This window comes from Taudactylus pleione, unplaced genomic scaffold, assembly GCF_031769625.1.
Source record: "Taudactylus pleione unplaced genomic scaffold, aTauple2 ptg000012l, whole genome shotgun sequence".
Taxonomy (NCBI): domain Eukaryota; kingdom Metazoa; phylum Chordata; class Amphibia; order Anura; family Myobatrachidae; genus Taudactylus; species Taudactylus pleione.
The window spans coordinates 3,535,997-3,550,827 of NW_028284415.1; the positions used below are offsets into that span (position 1 = coordinate 3,535,997).

A 14,831-nucleotide genomic window follows, 5' to 3' on the forward strand; every position below is an offset into this window, starting at 1 on the left:
GGTCCTTAGTCCCTAAGTGTTCTGTGGCTTGTTGTGGGCACGTAGGTGTTACAGATTACAGAATACATAGAGATTAATGTGATTTCAGATTGATTTCACAATAAGGAAAAACCTTGCATAAATGCATGTGGATAATGGTAACGGCTACGTATGCAAGCGGCTGGATAGGGCGGTACACAGATGCATAAAGGCAAAAATCCACAATCACTTCCGTGCGTGCAATGTGGCTGCACTTCATTGCAACTCTCAATCATCCTCAATATTATTTCTTTCTTTTGGGTTTACTGACTCCATTTGATAACAAGGAGTCTACTGTAGAGTGACGTTGGGAGCTATAGTAACTGCATGGAATCGGCTGAACGATGGTCAGAAGGATCAAACAGGATGGATAATCAATCAAACTATGGGCCTGATTCAGCAAGGATCACAACTGCTATTATGCAATCAATCGGCCGATTGTTGCGTACTGCACATGTGTATGCATGGCAGTGCGCGAACCGGCCTCTGCGATCGCAGTAACTACGCAGACCCATCGCAGTGTGATTGACAGGAAGTGCCATTTTTGGATGGTGACGGGGGTGGTTGTTGCGAAACGCAGACGTGCCAGGGCGTTTGTACGCCGTTGCAGGGGTGTGCATAAATTATCCACTGAAATACCATACACAGCCCAAGGACTCGTAGCGTGCGCTAAATTTAGCAATTTCTGAGTAAGGTCAGGGCTTGTGCAAGTGTGTGCGTGAGGCTGCGATGGAACTCAATTGTAGTGATGGTTTTGCAGTCTTGCTAAACATTACGGATGTGTGTAAGGTAAAGTGGGCGTCCTTATGTTGTGCTTCGGCGGCATAGCGATCGTAATGGATTAGCATACTATCGCTGTGAGACTGAGGGTCTGATTCAGAGCTGCTCGGAAGCGGCCGCTCGTTCGCTCCGAGCGATGTTCGCACATCTGCGCATGCGTATGGGTCGTAATGCGCATGCGCCAACCAGTTAGTGTGGCCGGAAATCGAGCGCTCGCAAAATAGCGAGTGCCTGCTATTTTGAGTGACAGAAGGAGGCGTATGTGGGTGGTAACAGGGGAAGGTGCTTGAAAACGGGGAGTGGAGATCCGAACGCAGGCGTGCCAAACGGTCAAAACGGGCGTTTTAAGGGTGTGCTTAATTAACAAAGCAGCGTCATCGACCACGTCACTTGGTTGTTTCTTAGCCTGAACAAGCACTGCGAGCAGTTCAGACGCCTTTCGATGTACTTGATTAATCTAATAAATAGCGGAGATGACGTATGATGCGAGCGGCCAGGAGGCGTCTTTACAAAATAGCGAGCGCATGTTTCGTTCGCTCGCTCACACATAGAGGCGTCAACAGACCGCAAAGAGCGAGCGCTCAATTTAAATAGCCGGCCCCTTTTTCTGAACGAGCGAGCGCAAATAGCGTCCGGCTCTGAATCAGGCCCTGAGTGCGTAATCGGTATTGCAATCGCAGTTGCGATCGGTAGTGAATCAGGCCCTATCTTTGCTGCTCTTCAGCTGTTCTGAGGCTGGAAATAATTGAAGTCTATGGCCCTGATTCAGAGCCGGACACTCTGACCAAAGCGCTCGCTCTGAATCAGGGCCCTCCTCCATTAATATGGAGCGTCCTCCTGGACGCTCGTATAGCTGTGGGTCACCACCCACAGCATATACGAGCGTGCAAAAAGATGGTCGCGATGGTCTTGACCATCGGGACCATCGGAATTGCGAGGGAAACCCTGCAGTCGGGTTTCCCAGCCGCAAGGCCAGGAGTGATTTTGGCTCTATCAGAGCCAAAATCACTCCCACTGACATCACTAGTGATGTCAGTGGGGTCGGCTTCAGACGGTAGGCGTTCCCATGGGAACGCCTCCGTCTGGCAGGCACGCCCCCGGCACGCCCACCAAAGGGGGCGTGCTGTCAATCAACATCGACAGCACGCCCCCTTTGGTGCGAGACCCGGAGCGATGGAAAGTCCTTCGCTCGCCGGGTCTCGCGCATGCGCACGAGCTTTGAGCTAAATTATTAAGGTGTAACTACTGATATATATATATATATATATATATAAACATACCACTTGTACAATAAAACACTGCTTGGCAGGACCTGGTCTGACACGATTCCTCCTCCTAGGAACATCTATTAGTGTTCCTAGAAGGACTGTGGATCAGTTTAAGTTGCTTATAAACAAACAAAATGATGCTACGACTGGCAAAGTCAAGATTAGAGTTTCTTATGCTGCCCATCCACTAGGCGATTAAATTGAGTGGTTGAACGATAACGGCGTCGTTATTGTTCATTAATCGTTTGAAGATCGTTCACTAAAATGTCTAAAACGTCCAGCGATACGTGCTCCCGCTGGTTGCTTTAGACCATCTATCATCGGGCAAACATGCTAGTCAACCTGACGACAGCATGTTAGCAGATGATTGATGTGCCTACACTGAACGACAGCTCGTTCAGTGTAGGCACATCACATAATAAACAGACAGACAAACGATGTCTATACAATGTCTATAATCGTGCAGTCTTTTGCCTGTCTTCTAGTAGATGGGCAGCTTTACTGCAAATTTACTATTAATGTGATGTTTCAGACACAACAGAAAATAAACAAAGAAGCTAAGCATTTACATTCCAAAATGGGAGCAATAATATTTCTTTTCAGTGAGACTCTGAGCCTGATTCGGAGATGGACCCAATGTTACGCAGGTAAGAGATTACCGGTGATCTGTGCATGTGCCCGAGTCGCACTGAGCATGCGTCAAGTTTCATTACCTTTGTCACTAGCAGTGAGGATTTATTTGCAAAGTGATTGACAGGCAGTGACGGCTTGTGGGTGACAGTTGGGGGGTGGAGGGTGTGACTCAAACTTGTCGCAACCATTTTTGGGTCATGTGTATGCCTGCGACTGTGATCCCTTATGCAGTAAAAATGGCTCTGGCGTCTCAGTTCCCACGGCCATTCTGCATTACCATAGAGTTACTCAGAAGTCCAAAAACCATCTAATCTGCAACCGATGCTGGGTGTCGCAATACAAATTCCAGCCACTGTGCCATTTGCATAATTTTACACAGCTGCTGCGTACAAATTTGCAGGTATATCTCTGAATCAGGCCCTCTGTATTTGTTATACCACAAGGTTAGTACAGATGAATAGTGCTGTAAGCACTGATAACTCTCCCAGGAATGGGTAATCCTGATTACACCGGAGTGTTGTACAATGCTGTGCTATCACAGTCCCAGCTTCCCTACCACACAAAAGGGCTACTTAAAGCAGAATATACCCTTGTACTTCTGTTTCCCAGTGGTGTCATTTGATGGTCACAATAAACATGAATCATGAAATTGTGTGCAAGGTTATTAAATGACTAAGTGTATGTTATCCATCCTACACAGGTTTCATAGCTCTCATACACCTTATGAAGTGTAAAATAGAGCAACACACAAATATAGCTGTAATGCATCAGATAACCAGGAGAGACAGACACGCAGCAGGAACAGTAAGCTGCTGATAAACTGTACAGACAATTCACTAATAAACTGTCCACAATGTACAGTATGCAGTAACAGAGAGGGCATGATAGTGACAGACAGGATGTAGAGAGAACTGAGATATTGTATACAGTATCAGGCAGAGGACAGGATAGACACACACAGGAGGAAGATACAACTAACACATTATATACAGTATCAGGCAGAGGACAGGGTAGGCACACACAGGAGGAAGATACAACTAGCACATTATACACAGTATCAGGCAGAGGACAGGTTAGTTACACACAGGAGGAAGATACAACTAACACATTATACACTGTATCAGGCACAGGACAGGTTAGTCACACACAGGAGGAAGATACAACTAACACATTATACATAGTATCAGGGAGGGGGCAGCATATTCAGACACAGGAGAAACAGACAACTTACACATTGCAAACTTCTTTTGAAGGAGCAGGTTTTCATTAGAGTACAATTTGTCTATACAATTTAATTAATTACTTTTGTGTTTCTATTTAGAGGTATACAATATACAGTAATCTATTTACTTTAAATAATTAATACTAATGAGAGTATAACGGAATACCGGCACAGAAATCACAGTATGATACTGTCCAATGGTAGAGGTATCACAGTATCAGGGAGAGGACAGGTTAGTCACACACAGGAGGAAGATACAACTAACGCATTATACACAGTATCAGGGAGAGGACAGGGTAGTCACACACAGGAGGAAGATACAACTAACACATTATACACAGTATCAGGGAAAGGGCAGCATATTCAGACACAGGAGAAACAGAAAACATACACATTGCAAACTGTATCTTGGAGAGGGCAGGGTTAGTCAAACACAGGAGGAAGATACAACTAACAAATTATACACAGTATCAGAGAGAGGACATGGTAGTCACACACAGGAGGAAGATACAACTAACACATTATACACAGTATCAGGGAGAGGACAGGGTAGTCACACGCAGGAGGAAGATACACATTATACATAGTATCAGGCAGAGGACAGGGTAGTCACACACAGGAGGAAGATACAACTAACACATTATACACAGTATCAGGGAGAGGGCAGGGTAGTCACACACAGGAGGAAGATACAACTAACACATTATACACAGTATCAGGGAGAAGATAGGGTAGTCACACACAGGAGGAAGATACAACTAACACATTATACACAGTATCAGGGAGAGGTCAGGGTAGTCACACACAGGAGGAAGATACAACTAACACATTATACACAGTATCAGGGAGAGGGCAGGGTAGTCACACACAGGAGGAAGATACAACTAACACATTATACACAGTATCAGGGAGAAGATAGGGTAGTCACACACAGGAGGAAGATACAACTAACACATTATACACAGTATCAGGGAGAGGTCAGGGTAGTCACACACAGGAGGAAGATACAACTAACACATTATACACAGTATCATGGAGAGGGCAGCATATTCAGACATGGGAGAAATAGACAACTTACACATTGTAAACTCTCTGGGAAAGGGCAGGGTAATCACACATAGGAGAAAGACAACTGATACATTGTAAACTGTATCTGAGAGTGGGCAGGGTAATCACTCACAGGAGAAAGAGACAACTGACACATTTGTAAACTGTATCTGGGAGAGGGCAGCATAGTCACACACAGGAAAAAAAGACAACTGACACATTGTACATTGTAACAGGGAGAGGACATTATAGTAACAAACACGAGAGAGACATCTGAAACACTGAACACAGTATCAGGTAGAGGGTAGGATAATCAAACACAGGAAAGAAATGCAACTACTGATATTTTGTGCACAATAACAGGGAGAGGGCAGGGTAGTCAAACAGAAAGGAATGGGAGAGGAATGGATCACTTACCCAGATAGAGACACAGAAGACTTTACTGTAGATCTCATCAGAGACTGCTGATAGTACATGATCTATGGTGTAGAGAAGAACATAAAGTGAAATGAAGTCCATTAGCACTCATCCACAAATGTTGTGAGAAAATCTAATCAGCAATATTTAAATATATCTCCTTCATCTCAAATCTTAAGTAAGTTCACCCCTGCACTGCATACTGTTCTTTTCCAAACCCAGCCAGTTATTACACAATCCCTCACACATCAACAGTTGTGCACTTACACCAATAAGGAATTAACTAGGAACAGATTGCAAACCAAATAAAAATGTGTGCTCTCAGACACACAAGCCAATCTCCAAACACAGAGCACTGCACAACCATCCTGATTTTGCCTTAAAACATATTACTGTTTGCACGCTGAATCTAGGAAGTTGAAACCTATTACGTATACCCTTTTGTTTATATTTCCTAATACACTGCTAGTATGTTTTTATAACATCAATCACTATTTTATATTTTGATTTCTGTATTACGCTGGTTATTGGTACATAATTACACTTTCCATATGCATTGTGATTAGACAGAGCAGTTATGAATCAATCAATCAATTTTCTGGACATAAAAAATGCTTTTCCACTTAACTCAGTTAGAACTTGGGGGGTATTCAATCAGGCTGCGTAAAGTTGATAAATTATTACGTAATTTCAATTATCCCCGTATTCAATTTCAAAGACTTTTCGCAGGTTCGAAAAAAAAACAGGGATAACTTTTCACCATGTTTTACATGGCGAAAAAAAGTGCAGAATTGGGTTTTAGGGGTGCAGGCTTAAAAAAAATATCCTGCACCCCTGGGAATAGCCCCTAAAAAAAAAATAATAATAATAATTGGGGAACAGTGTTTAAAAATAGCCCAATAGGTTCAGAGGTAGTCTGTAAGTATGCGGCAGGTGTTTTCTAGAATAGGCTACTAGTGGCAGGTGCATTTTTGAAGAATTTTTAAAAAATGAGTTTAGGGACTGAAAAATATGCTAGTACCCATTTTCATGTACCCCAAATTTGATGTGACCACTTAAAAAAAACTAAAAAAAACTTAAGTGCTCTTCAGCATCACTTGTTCTAATGTCGGTAAAAAACACCTGGGCTAAACGGGGGTACCCAGAGTGAACCCTCATGTCTGGACATCTTTAGGGGGGTCCTAGGAACAAAACCCGAAAATTCCCAAATTTTTAGCGATACTTTCCTTTTCGCAGGCTCACGTTTTCGCTGCTTCCTAATTGAATACGGAGATAAAATGGGCGCGCGCCCAATACTTTATCCTAGGAAAGGCTCCAATGTGGAGCAAAAAGTCCAACACAGACTTTTCGCTCCCAAATTGAATATGGGCCTAAAGAGAGCTTACACATTCAGACAATGAATAGTTATTGCAGAGTGCAGTTTGTAGTCTATATTAGAGCAGAACCTGTATATAAAGGGCTGTGCATATGACATTTGCTGTGTTTTCCTCAGTACAGTTTGCCTTTAATGTCTGTATTTGCATACATAAATTATATATAGTGTACTATAATAAGAAAGAACAGAGGTAATTAATTATCCAGGAAAATGTCACTTTTCATATACATTAGCTGCATGCGCACATTCCGGTTACAGGTACTGCAAATTGCTCCTAATATGGCTTTGTAGGTCTTGCTGGAACTGTACATGGTGAAAAGAGTGAAAATGTAACTCTAAAGTCCTGCCTACAATCACTTTATATGTTTCTTCTTTCCTTCTAAACCTAAGTTTTATCTTCCATTAAGCATAAGAGTGAGGGGACAATGGGACAGTTTCTATTACGTGTCACTTTTGTGGACAGTATTTGAATGATTTTATTACATTAGTAGAATTGTGCTTTCCTGTATAATATGCGTTGGAGACCTGAAATAGGATTATGCATGTATAGGCCAAGATCTGATCTCTGTCACCTGTAGATGTGTAAAAAGGAGAAATTGCTCTATAGACATTACTAAGAACTGTCCCCATAAATATGCACTTTGCAGCCCTTTCGTTTGCGGGCAGAAGGCACAAGTACAGGTGACAATTTCTACGTAATCAGCATTTAGCTAGGAATGCCTACATCTGCACCAGGGCCTGATTCTGCCTTTCATGCAATGTCAATGTCGGACACAGTTGAGCGATTTTGTACTGCGCATGCATCTAAGGTGTCCAAATTCCACGCACACAGTCGCAGTGATGATTGAGGCGCAGGGTCACCGAATATAAATAACTGTATTGGGCAGCGGTGGCAGGGAGCTGGCTTTGTGGACACACAGAGATGGTCCATGTTATGGGTGTAAAATAGGATTGTGGCAGGTGTGTCACTAAAGTGCTTGCAAACTCAGACGTATAATTGCTCACATTGGAGGCCATACTCTGATATCTAGCATGGGGCTGGTGCAGGTTTTCAAGGTGCGACAAATGGCAGTAGCTAAAGACGCACCAGGCGGTATTTTAGTGTCTAAAGATGCTGAAAGTGGGCGCCTCAGTCCTTGCACATTCATACGCACCTCTGTACACCAGAGCAGAGCTTGTAGCGGTAATTGCAACGAGACGCAGGAGCAAGACCGGTAAGAGATGCACACATGGGCGCTGCAGCGTCCAACTCAGAAACAGACTCCAAACATTTCCACCAAAAGATGCAAAAATTTGCACCCCCTCCAGATATCCACATAAACTGGCGCATTAGCGTAAAATCTGCAGGGACAAATTTTCCAGACCTTATGAATGTGAGGGCATGACAGAGGGTGTGTAGAGCAACAATCAGGTTATGTATTAATGGTGTCAACGTTTTCACAGGTCTAATTTCCTTTCCAGGTGTCTTCATTGCCACTGGGGAATTGTATTGTAATAAAATAAGTTTAATGAATAATAGATGATAAAACCTAACTGCTGACAATTATATTTTGTATACTAGGACTCGGCTGCCATTGAGCTAAAAGTGATTTACACTTAATACACCCACTGCTCTGTGCAATGTTTCTGCATCTACAGTATCTGCAAGGAGGATATATATATATATAGAAAAGTAAATATCATTCACTATGGCAAGGTGTAAGTCACAGCTATTTTCAGCTGCTGTTTCTAAGCTGAGTCTTTCCAGGAACTAACGACCACTTACTTCTCTCCTGTAGAAATCCACCGTCCTCTTCTGCAAAGCAGAGAAATAGAAATATATTACACAGCAAAAGAAAAAGAGAGAAAAACATATCTCTGCACAGATGATTTATCGCCGTACAATCAGCAATTATACCATGGATACATTTAAAACCGGAACTGTTCTGGGGCTTTGAGGACCGAATTTGGGAAATACTGCTCTATATTATGCAAATTCATTCACATGTCAGGTTTTCAGAGAAGTCATTTAAAACCAGACACACTGAAATTGCAATACAGTTTCATTAGCTGCACCCATAGAAATACAGTGCTACCTCTTTATAACATCTTAAGATGGAATTAGTAAGTAATACTGCCGGCCGCATCCCGACATCGACAGCCCGGCAAGGGTGAAAATCCTGATTGTCCATTAAGGTAAGTATAGCTAACCTAGCCCCCCACCCCTAACCCTCCCTTAGGCGTGCCTAAACCTAACCTTCCCCTCCCCGCAGCCTGACCCTAAGTCTCCCGGGGGGGGGTGCCTAGCCCTAACCTCCCCCCAGGGGTGCCTAACCCTAACCTCCTCCTTCCCCTAGCCTAAACCTAACCCTCCCGGGGGGGTGCCTAACCCAAAGTCCCCCCCGGGAGCCCCTAACCTAACCCTCTCCCCCGCAGCTGTCCGCGCCTGGCTTACCTTTGATCGGGCTCCCAGCGTAGGTCTGACAGACGTCGGGATCTCAACACCTGTCATTAGTGCCTTGCCGGGATTAGACAGTCGGGAAGCCGGCGGTCGGGATTTAGTCTGTTGGCTACCCGACTGGAAGGACTCAGTATGTAATACCGCAGCCTAACCCTAAGTCTCCCGGGGGGTTCCTAACCCTAGCCTCTCCCTGGGGGTGCCTAACCCTAACCACCCCTTCCCCTAGCCTAAACCTAACCCTCCCTTAGGAATGCCTAACCCTAACCTCCCCCCCAAGTACATAAACCCTAACCGATTTCGACGCCTGTCATTAATGCCTTGCCGGGATTCCCAGTCGGGAAGCTGTCGGTCGGGATTTAGTCTGTCGGCTTCCCGACTGCTTCCCCTTAAGACACATGCTATAGCAAGTATAGCATTCTAGAGATGGCGACTTACTGTACTATGGAAATCATGGATTTGATTGCATGAAGAATACTGTGATAATGCAGTGAATCTACCGGTTGCTAAATGAGGAGGAAACACTGGACTTATAATATTACAATTGTACAACATCATGTTAATATTTTTTATAAAGATATCAGCTGCATGAATCATATGGCTATATGAGTGGGGTGATAGTCAAGCATTAAAGACATTTTATTCATGCAATAATAAAATGAAACACAGCTCTCCACAGGAGCTGATTCACTCAATAATGTTCAAACAGCATATAGTGTCCTGGCTGTAAACACTGTATCTGACAGATCACTATCTAATCAACCAATACCTCACTACACTAAACACTTTAATCAGAGACACCCAATCTGGGAACAGGCACTGATTCTGAAGGATTTTTGTAACAGAATTGAGGTAGAGGAGTGTTATGTGCAATTTGTCTATGTAGCTTATGTACAATTGCGAATATTAATAAGAACAGAATATACAAAAAAAAGAAGAGGATAGAGAATAAATTAAAATGAAATGTGTCCAGGAAATGGCAAAGAGGAATTTAGCATGATGAATACTGAGTGTAAAATAAGTATTAGAGGAGAAATACGTAAAGTTTTAGGATGTAGAAAATGTGTCATAGTATAAACATTTAGGGCCTGATTCAGTAAGGATCGCTATTGCGATTGCAGCTCCGTAATCGCACACAGGACTGCTGCAAAAATTTGCTAATGTTTGCAATCGCAATGCCATCGCAGCCTAACATAAGGAAGCCCACATCCCCTTATACACATCCGTAATACTTTGCAAGTCTGTGAAACCATCGGTAACATCAGAGCCTCACGCACACTTGCACAAGGTCAGACCTTACTTAGGAATTGCTAACCTCATTACACACAGTGAAAGCTCAAGCTGCGTATGCCATCGCAGTGGCTTATATATGTATGCCCCTGTAACGGCGTTCAAATGCACTGGTATGCCTGCGTTTCGCCGACCCCCCCCACCCCCGTCACCACCCCCCCAAACGCTCACTTCCTGTCAATCACTCTGCGATGGGTCAGCATAGACACTGTGATCTCAGTGAAGCCTTTATGCACGTGCACTGCGATGCATACGCAGTACACAACAATTTTCCGATTGCGTGCATAATCGCAGTTGCGATCGGTAATGAGTCAGGCCCTTAGTACATAGTTTTGGAAATATGTTAATAATCTCCTCATACCATTACGGAGGATTTAGGGGCTGATTCTGAGGTGGACGCAGGTCCTGATCAAGACGCCCACTCGCAGAGGCACTAATCCGTCGCGAATGCCTCATTGGATGCACTATGGAAACGTGAACCAGCCCTATGGCAGGTGCAATATCTCCGTCTAATCATGACGTCCTGTGCTATTGCCGCCTGCATATGGCTAGCCGTCCCCATGTTACCTCCAAGTAACACCCACTGAAATCCCCAGCTCTTATGTCCGAAATCCTTCTGCGTCTCCCGGCGGTAACCATCGGGATGCATGTCGTGTGCGACTCAGAAGCATGAGCAGACTTACAACATCGGCTAACTGCATGCGGCGCTGACACTGCGTCCACCTCTGAATAAGTGCCTTAAACTCATAAATATTATAGTGCTCCACAGCTTGGAGAGAATTCAGCAGCAGTATGCTCACAACCATCACTAAATGATGTGAGCATACTATAGTGAACATACTGTAGTGAGCATACTGTAGTTATAAAATGTAGTGGCAAGGTGATATAGTGGGGAGGTTCTCTGCATCTTAGGTCCTGCACTGGAGGTTAGTGTTCTCACTGGCACAGAAAGGGGAGCTGGGGAACTGATGTACGGATATGGTGAAGTCCACTGAATCAGAAAAGGCTGATGTAAGTAAGTGACATTTCAGACATGAAAAAGTGCATTGATACTTACAATATCTGAAGATATTGGTACAGCACATTCAAGTCTATTACACTGTGGTCTATATTACAGAAGATTTTATATATACTAGTACTGTTGCCAGAGCTGGAGCAGTGCTCTCTGGCGCCCTGTGCTGGCCCCGTCCCAACCCCTGATGTCATGCGAGGGGACGGAGCAACCAGCAGGAGTAGTGTGGCGTGCTTCTTAACGGCTCTATGAACTGCACTCCGAACAGCAATGAAGCTGCATTACTCATCATAGGGTGCCATTTCATGCACCCTGCTAGCCAGATGTAGGGGCTGTGGTGCAGCGACAGTGCCATCCCCAGGGCCCTGCACTCTGGGCAGCGGCACCGCTCGCACAACCTTCCCTGTGGCCTTTAGGGGGAGATGTATCAAACCTTTAGGTGGTAAAGTTCCTGTAATTTTTCAAACACAGCCTGTGAAATGACAGGAGCTGATTGGTTGGCACTTTATCTCTTTCCACTTTGTCTCTCCCAGGGTTTGATACATCTACCCCTTACTGTTGCTCTGTGCATATACAGGGAGTTCGGAAAGTCCCTCCGCAGTAACTGTTTGCTAGTTGTGTGACAGACAGTGGAGGCTCCAGAGGTGGGGCTGCAGCCCAGTCCATAATTCAAATAGGGGAGCCACACCAACTGCCAGCTCAAACGCTGCCAAACATCGCCGACCGGGACTCACTGGCAGCTGGTGTAGTTTCCCTATTTGAATTTTGGGCTGTCACACACTTAGTACATACATGTGCTAAGTGTGTGCTGTAGTATTTAACTCTATTTTCCTGAGTACAGTTTTTCATTTGGTATGTGTATTCTGCATACATGTGTTAGATAATAATATTATTATTATAAAATAAATATTGAGCAGATCTATATTAAATTAATTTGCAGAATATACTGTAGCAAACAGTTCCAGTCAACAGTTTTTCCAGAAGTACTGTACTTATTTCATAGTAAGTATACTCTGGTGCTCAGCCTCTCTAGAGGGCTACAGATGAGTCTGTTTTGTAATGCAGTTAATGCATAGAGAGTGTTAAGCAAATACATATTTCGTTAATAATGGGAGATCTCAGCTCACTGGAGCCATTTGCATCTTAACATAAAAAGCTAAGTATGTATCTCCTCCTAATTGCTGGAGAAATTAATGATGAACATGGTATTATCATCTGACAAGCAGCCTCTCCTCTATCTCCCAGACAGCATTCTCAACACAAGATTCCCAGAGATAATGTTCAAAGCTGAGTCTGCGGAGAGAACGGACAAGAGAGGATGAAAAAAATCAGCATAGAAATTAAAGAAAATACTTCAGTTTCACAAATATATCTCATCCAGCCCCACAGTGTAAAACTGTACAGATATCCTTTTATAGAAGGCAGCGGTTTTAAGAATCCCAGACACCACTCTAGGACAGAGACAGACTACCTGTGGCTCTTCAGCTGCTGTGAAACTACACATCCCAGCAATTGGAAATTGTTCAGAGTACATGCAATGTATGTGACACATGTTCATAAACATTACAGAGATATGTGACTACATAAAACGCACACTTGCCTGGAAAGGAATTACTTACTTTATTTAAGGAGAATATAAAAGGGCCTGCCCTGTAATATTGAGCTGTGCCTTCACCCTATCCTTCCTAACAGACAATCTTTCATGCTGGGAGAAAAACTGACCTGCGCACTTCGCTGGGGAAAATGACTGAGTGATCCCTCTTTGCACTCCTCCTGCAGGTCCTGTCAGGGGTGTATTTATAATGAGGGCAAGGTGTGCGGTGCACACGGTCCCCTGGGTCCAGGATGGTGCCGCACCGCACACCTTGCACCCATATTATGCATACTTCTCGGTGCTGTAGACTCTGGGCACACTCTAGTGCTCAGTGCGCTGCCGGCCCGAGAGAAGGGGTCCCGTGACGGAGACTGCACACGGGCCCCCTCCTCTCTAGAAACGCCCCTGGGTCCTGTGACAGGTGAAGAAGCAAGGAGAGATGTGTACTGGGGTTTCAGTGAATAAAAATCACTTTAAATCAGTAAGCATGATGAACATAACTGAATGCACTTATCTTGTACAATGCATTGTATATCTGAGAGAGCAGATGCACCCCAGCAAGAAGGTAGTACAGTATACTTCAACATATAAATGAGATGAAAACCTTTTCAAAGTGAGTTATGCATTGTTTTATAGATACTAGCAGCACCCATGACACCTATCCAAGTACTTAGATTCATAAATCGCAGACATTAAAAATCATCAGAGTAGAACAGTACTGTACTTTACTAATACTTCTCTGGTAGTATGGTGGAGGTGGAAGGGAGAGTCTATGAAGGGGAGGGGTGGTTTATTTTTCTTCAGGACCATCTTTGGCTCCATACTCCTTGTCCTCCAATTCAACCTTTGTTAAATTAATGGGCATAAAGTGGGCATGGTTTAGCTAACGCCACAATAAATCCTCCATTTTATAGAATATGCATGTTGTGATTTATATAGTTGACATCCAGGTTCCCTGGCCCATCCATAGCCAGAAGGATAATGTGCATATATATATATATATATATATATATATATATATATATATATATATATATATATATATATATACTTGAATTGATTGTGTTTATCTGATATTATAACTCAGCATTACTTGAGCTCTGTCATACATTGATTTATCTATGTTTTTTGATTTACGTGTACCAATTACATACGTGTGATATAATTCTGAGGTTAACACTGTGTTTAACCAATAAACAGATTTTCACGCAATTTATCTTAGTTAGCCTATTAGTATACTCACAGGCACACTACACATATAGGGGTTGTAGCGCTGTAAATCTGTCTACTTATCTGTATATTGAGAGGAACAGGCACCTCTACCCTACCTGCAGCAGACACCGTAACAAAACAGAACTAACCGGTGCGCAAGGAAACCAATTACCTATTTTTTACAATAAATTATATATATATATATATATATATATATATATATATATATATATTTATATATATATATATATATATTTATTTATTTTTTAAATATAGTATCAAAATTCACAACTGACATTTTTAGGAACATTTACTGATTCCTCCACTTTTACAGAACACTGCCAAGTAATTAGGGTAGCCACTTGGTTAATATATCATCTGGGCTATGAAAATCAGAATCGTGAAAGTGTTATAAATGAGGCATAAACATAACAGATAGCATGGATGGATAATTTCTTTATACATGTGATGTGTTCTCAGGAATACTAATATTGATGTAATTACAGCACTCCCTCTTAGTACCCCT

At 43.2% G+C, this 14,831-nt stretch overlaps 1 protein-coding gene across 1 annotated transcript in view; it reads right to left on the reverse strand.

The window, feature by feature from the left end:
* The window catches only part of RGS9 (regulator of G protein signaling 9), a 129,155-nt gene that overhangs the window by 35,418 nt on the left and 78,906 nt on the right, over positions 1–14,831 (reverse strand). The window contains exons 10-11 of the mRNA XM_088467998.1: positions 8,526–8,555; positions 5,386–5,447 (exon numbers count right to left, since the gene is read on the reverse strand). Of these exons, the coding sequence (XP_088324124.1) occupies positions 5,386–5,447; positions 8,526–8,555 (92 nt within the window). The remainder of the gene's footprint in view (positions 1–5,385; positions 5,448–8,525; positions 8,556–14,831) is intronic.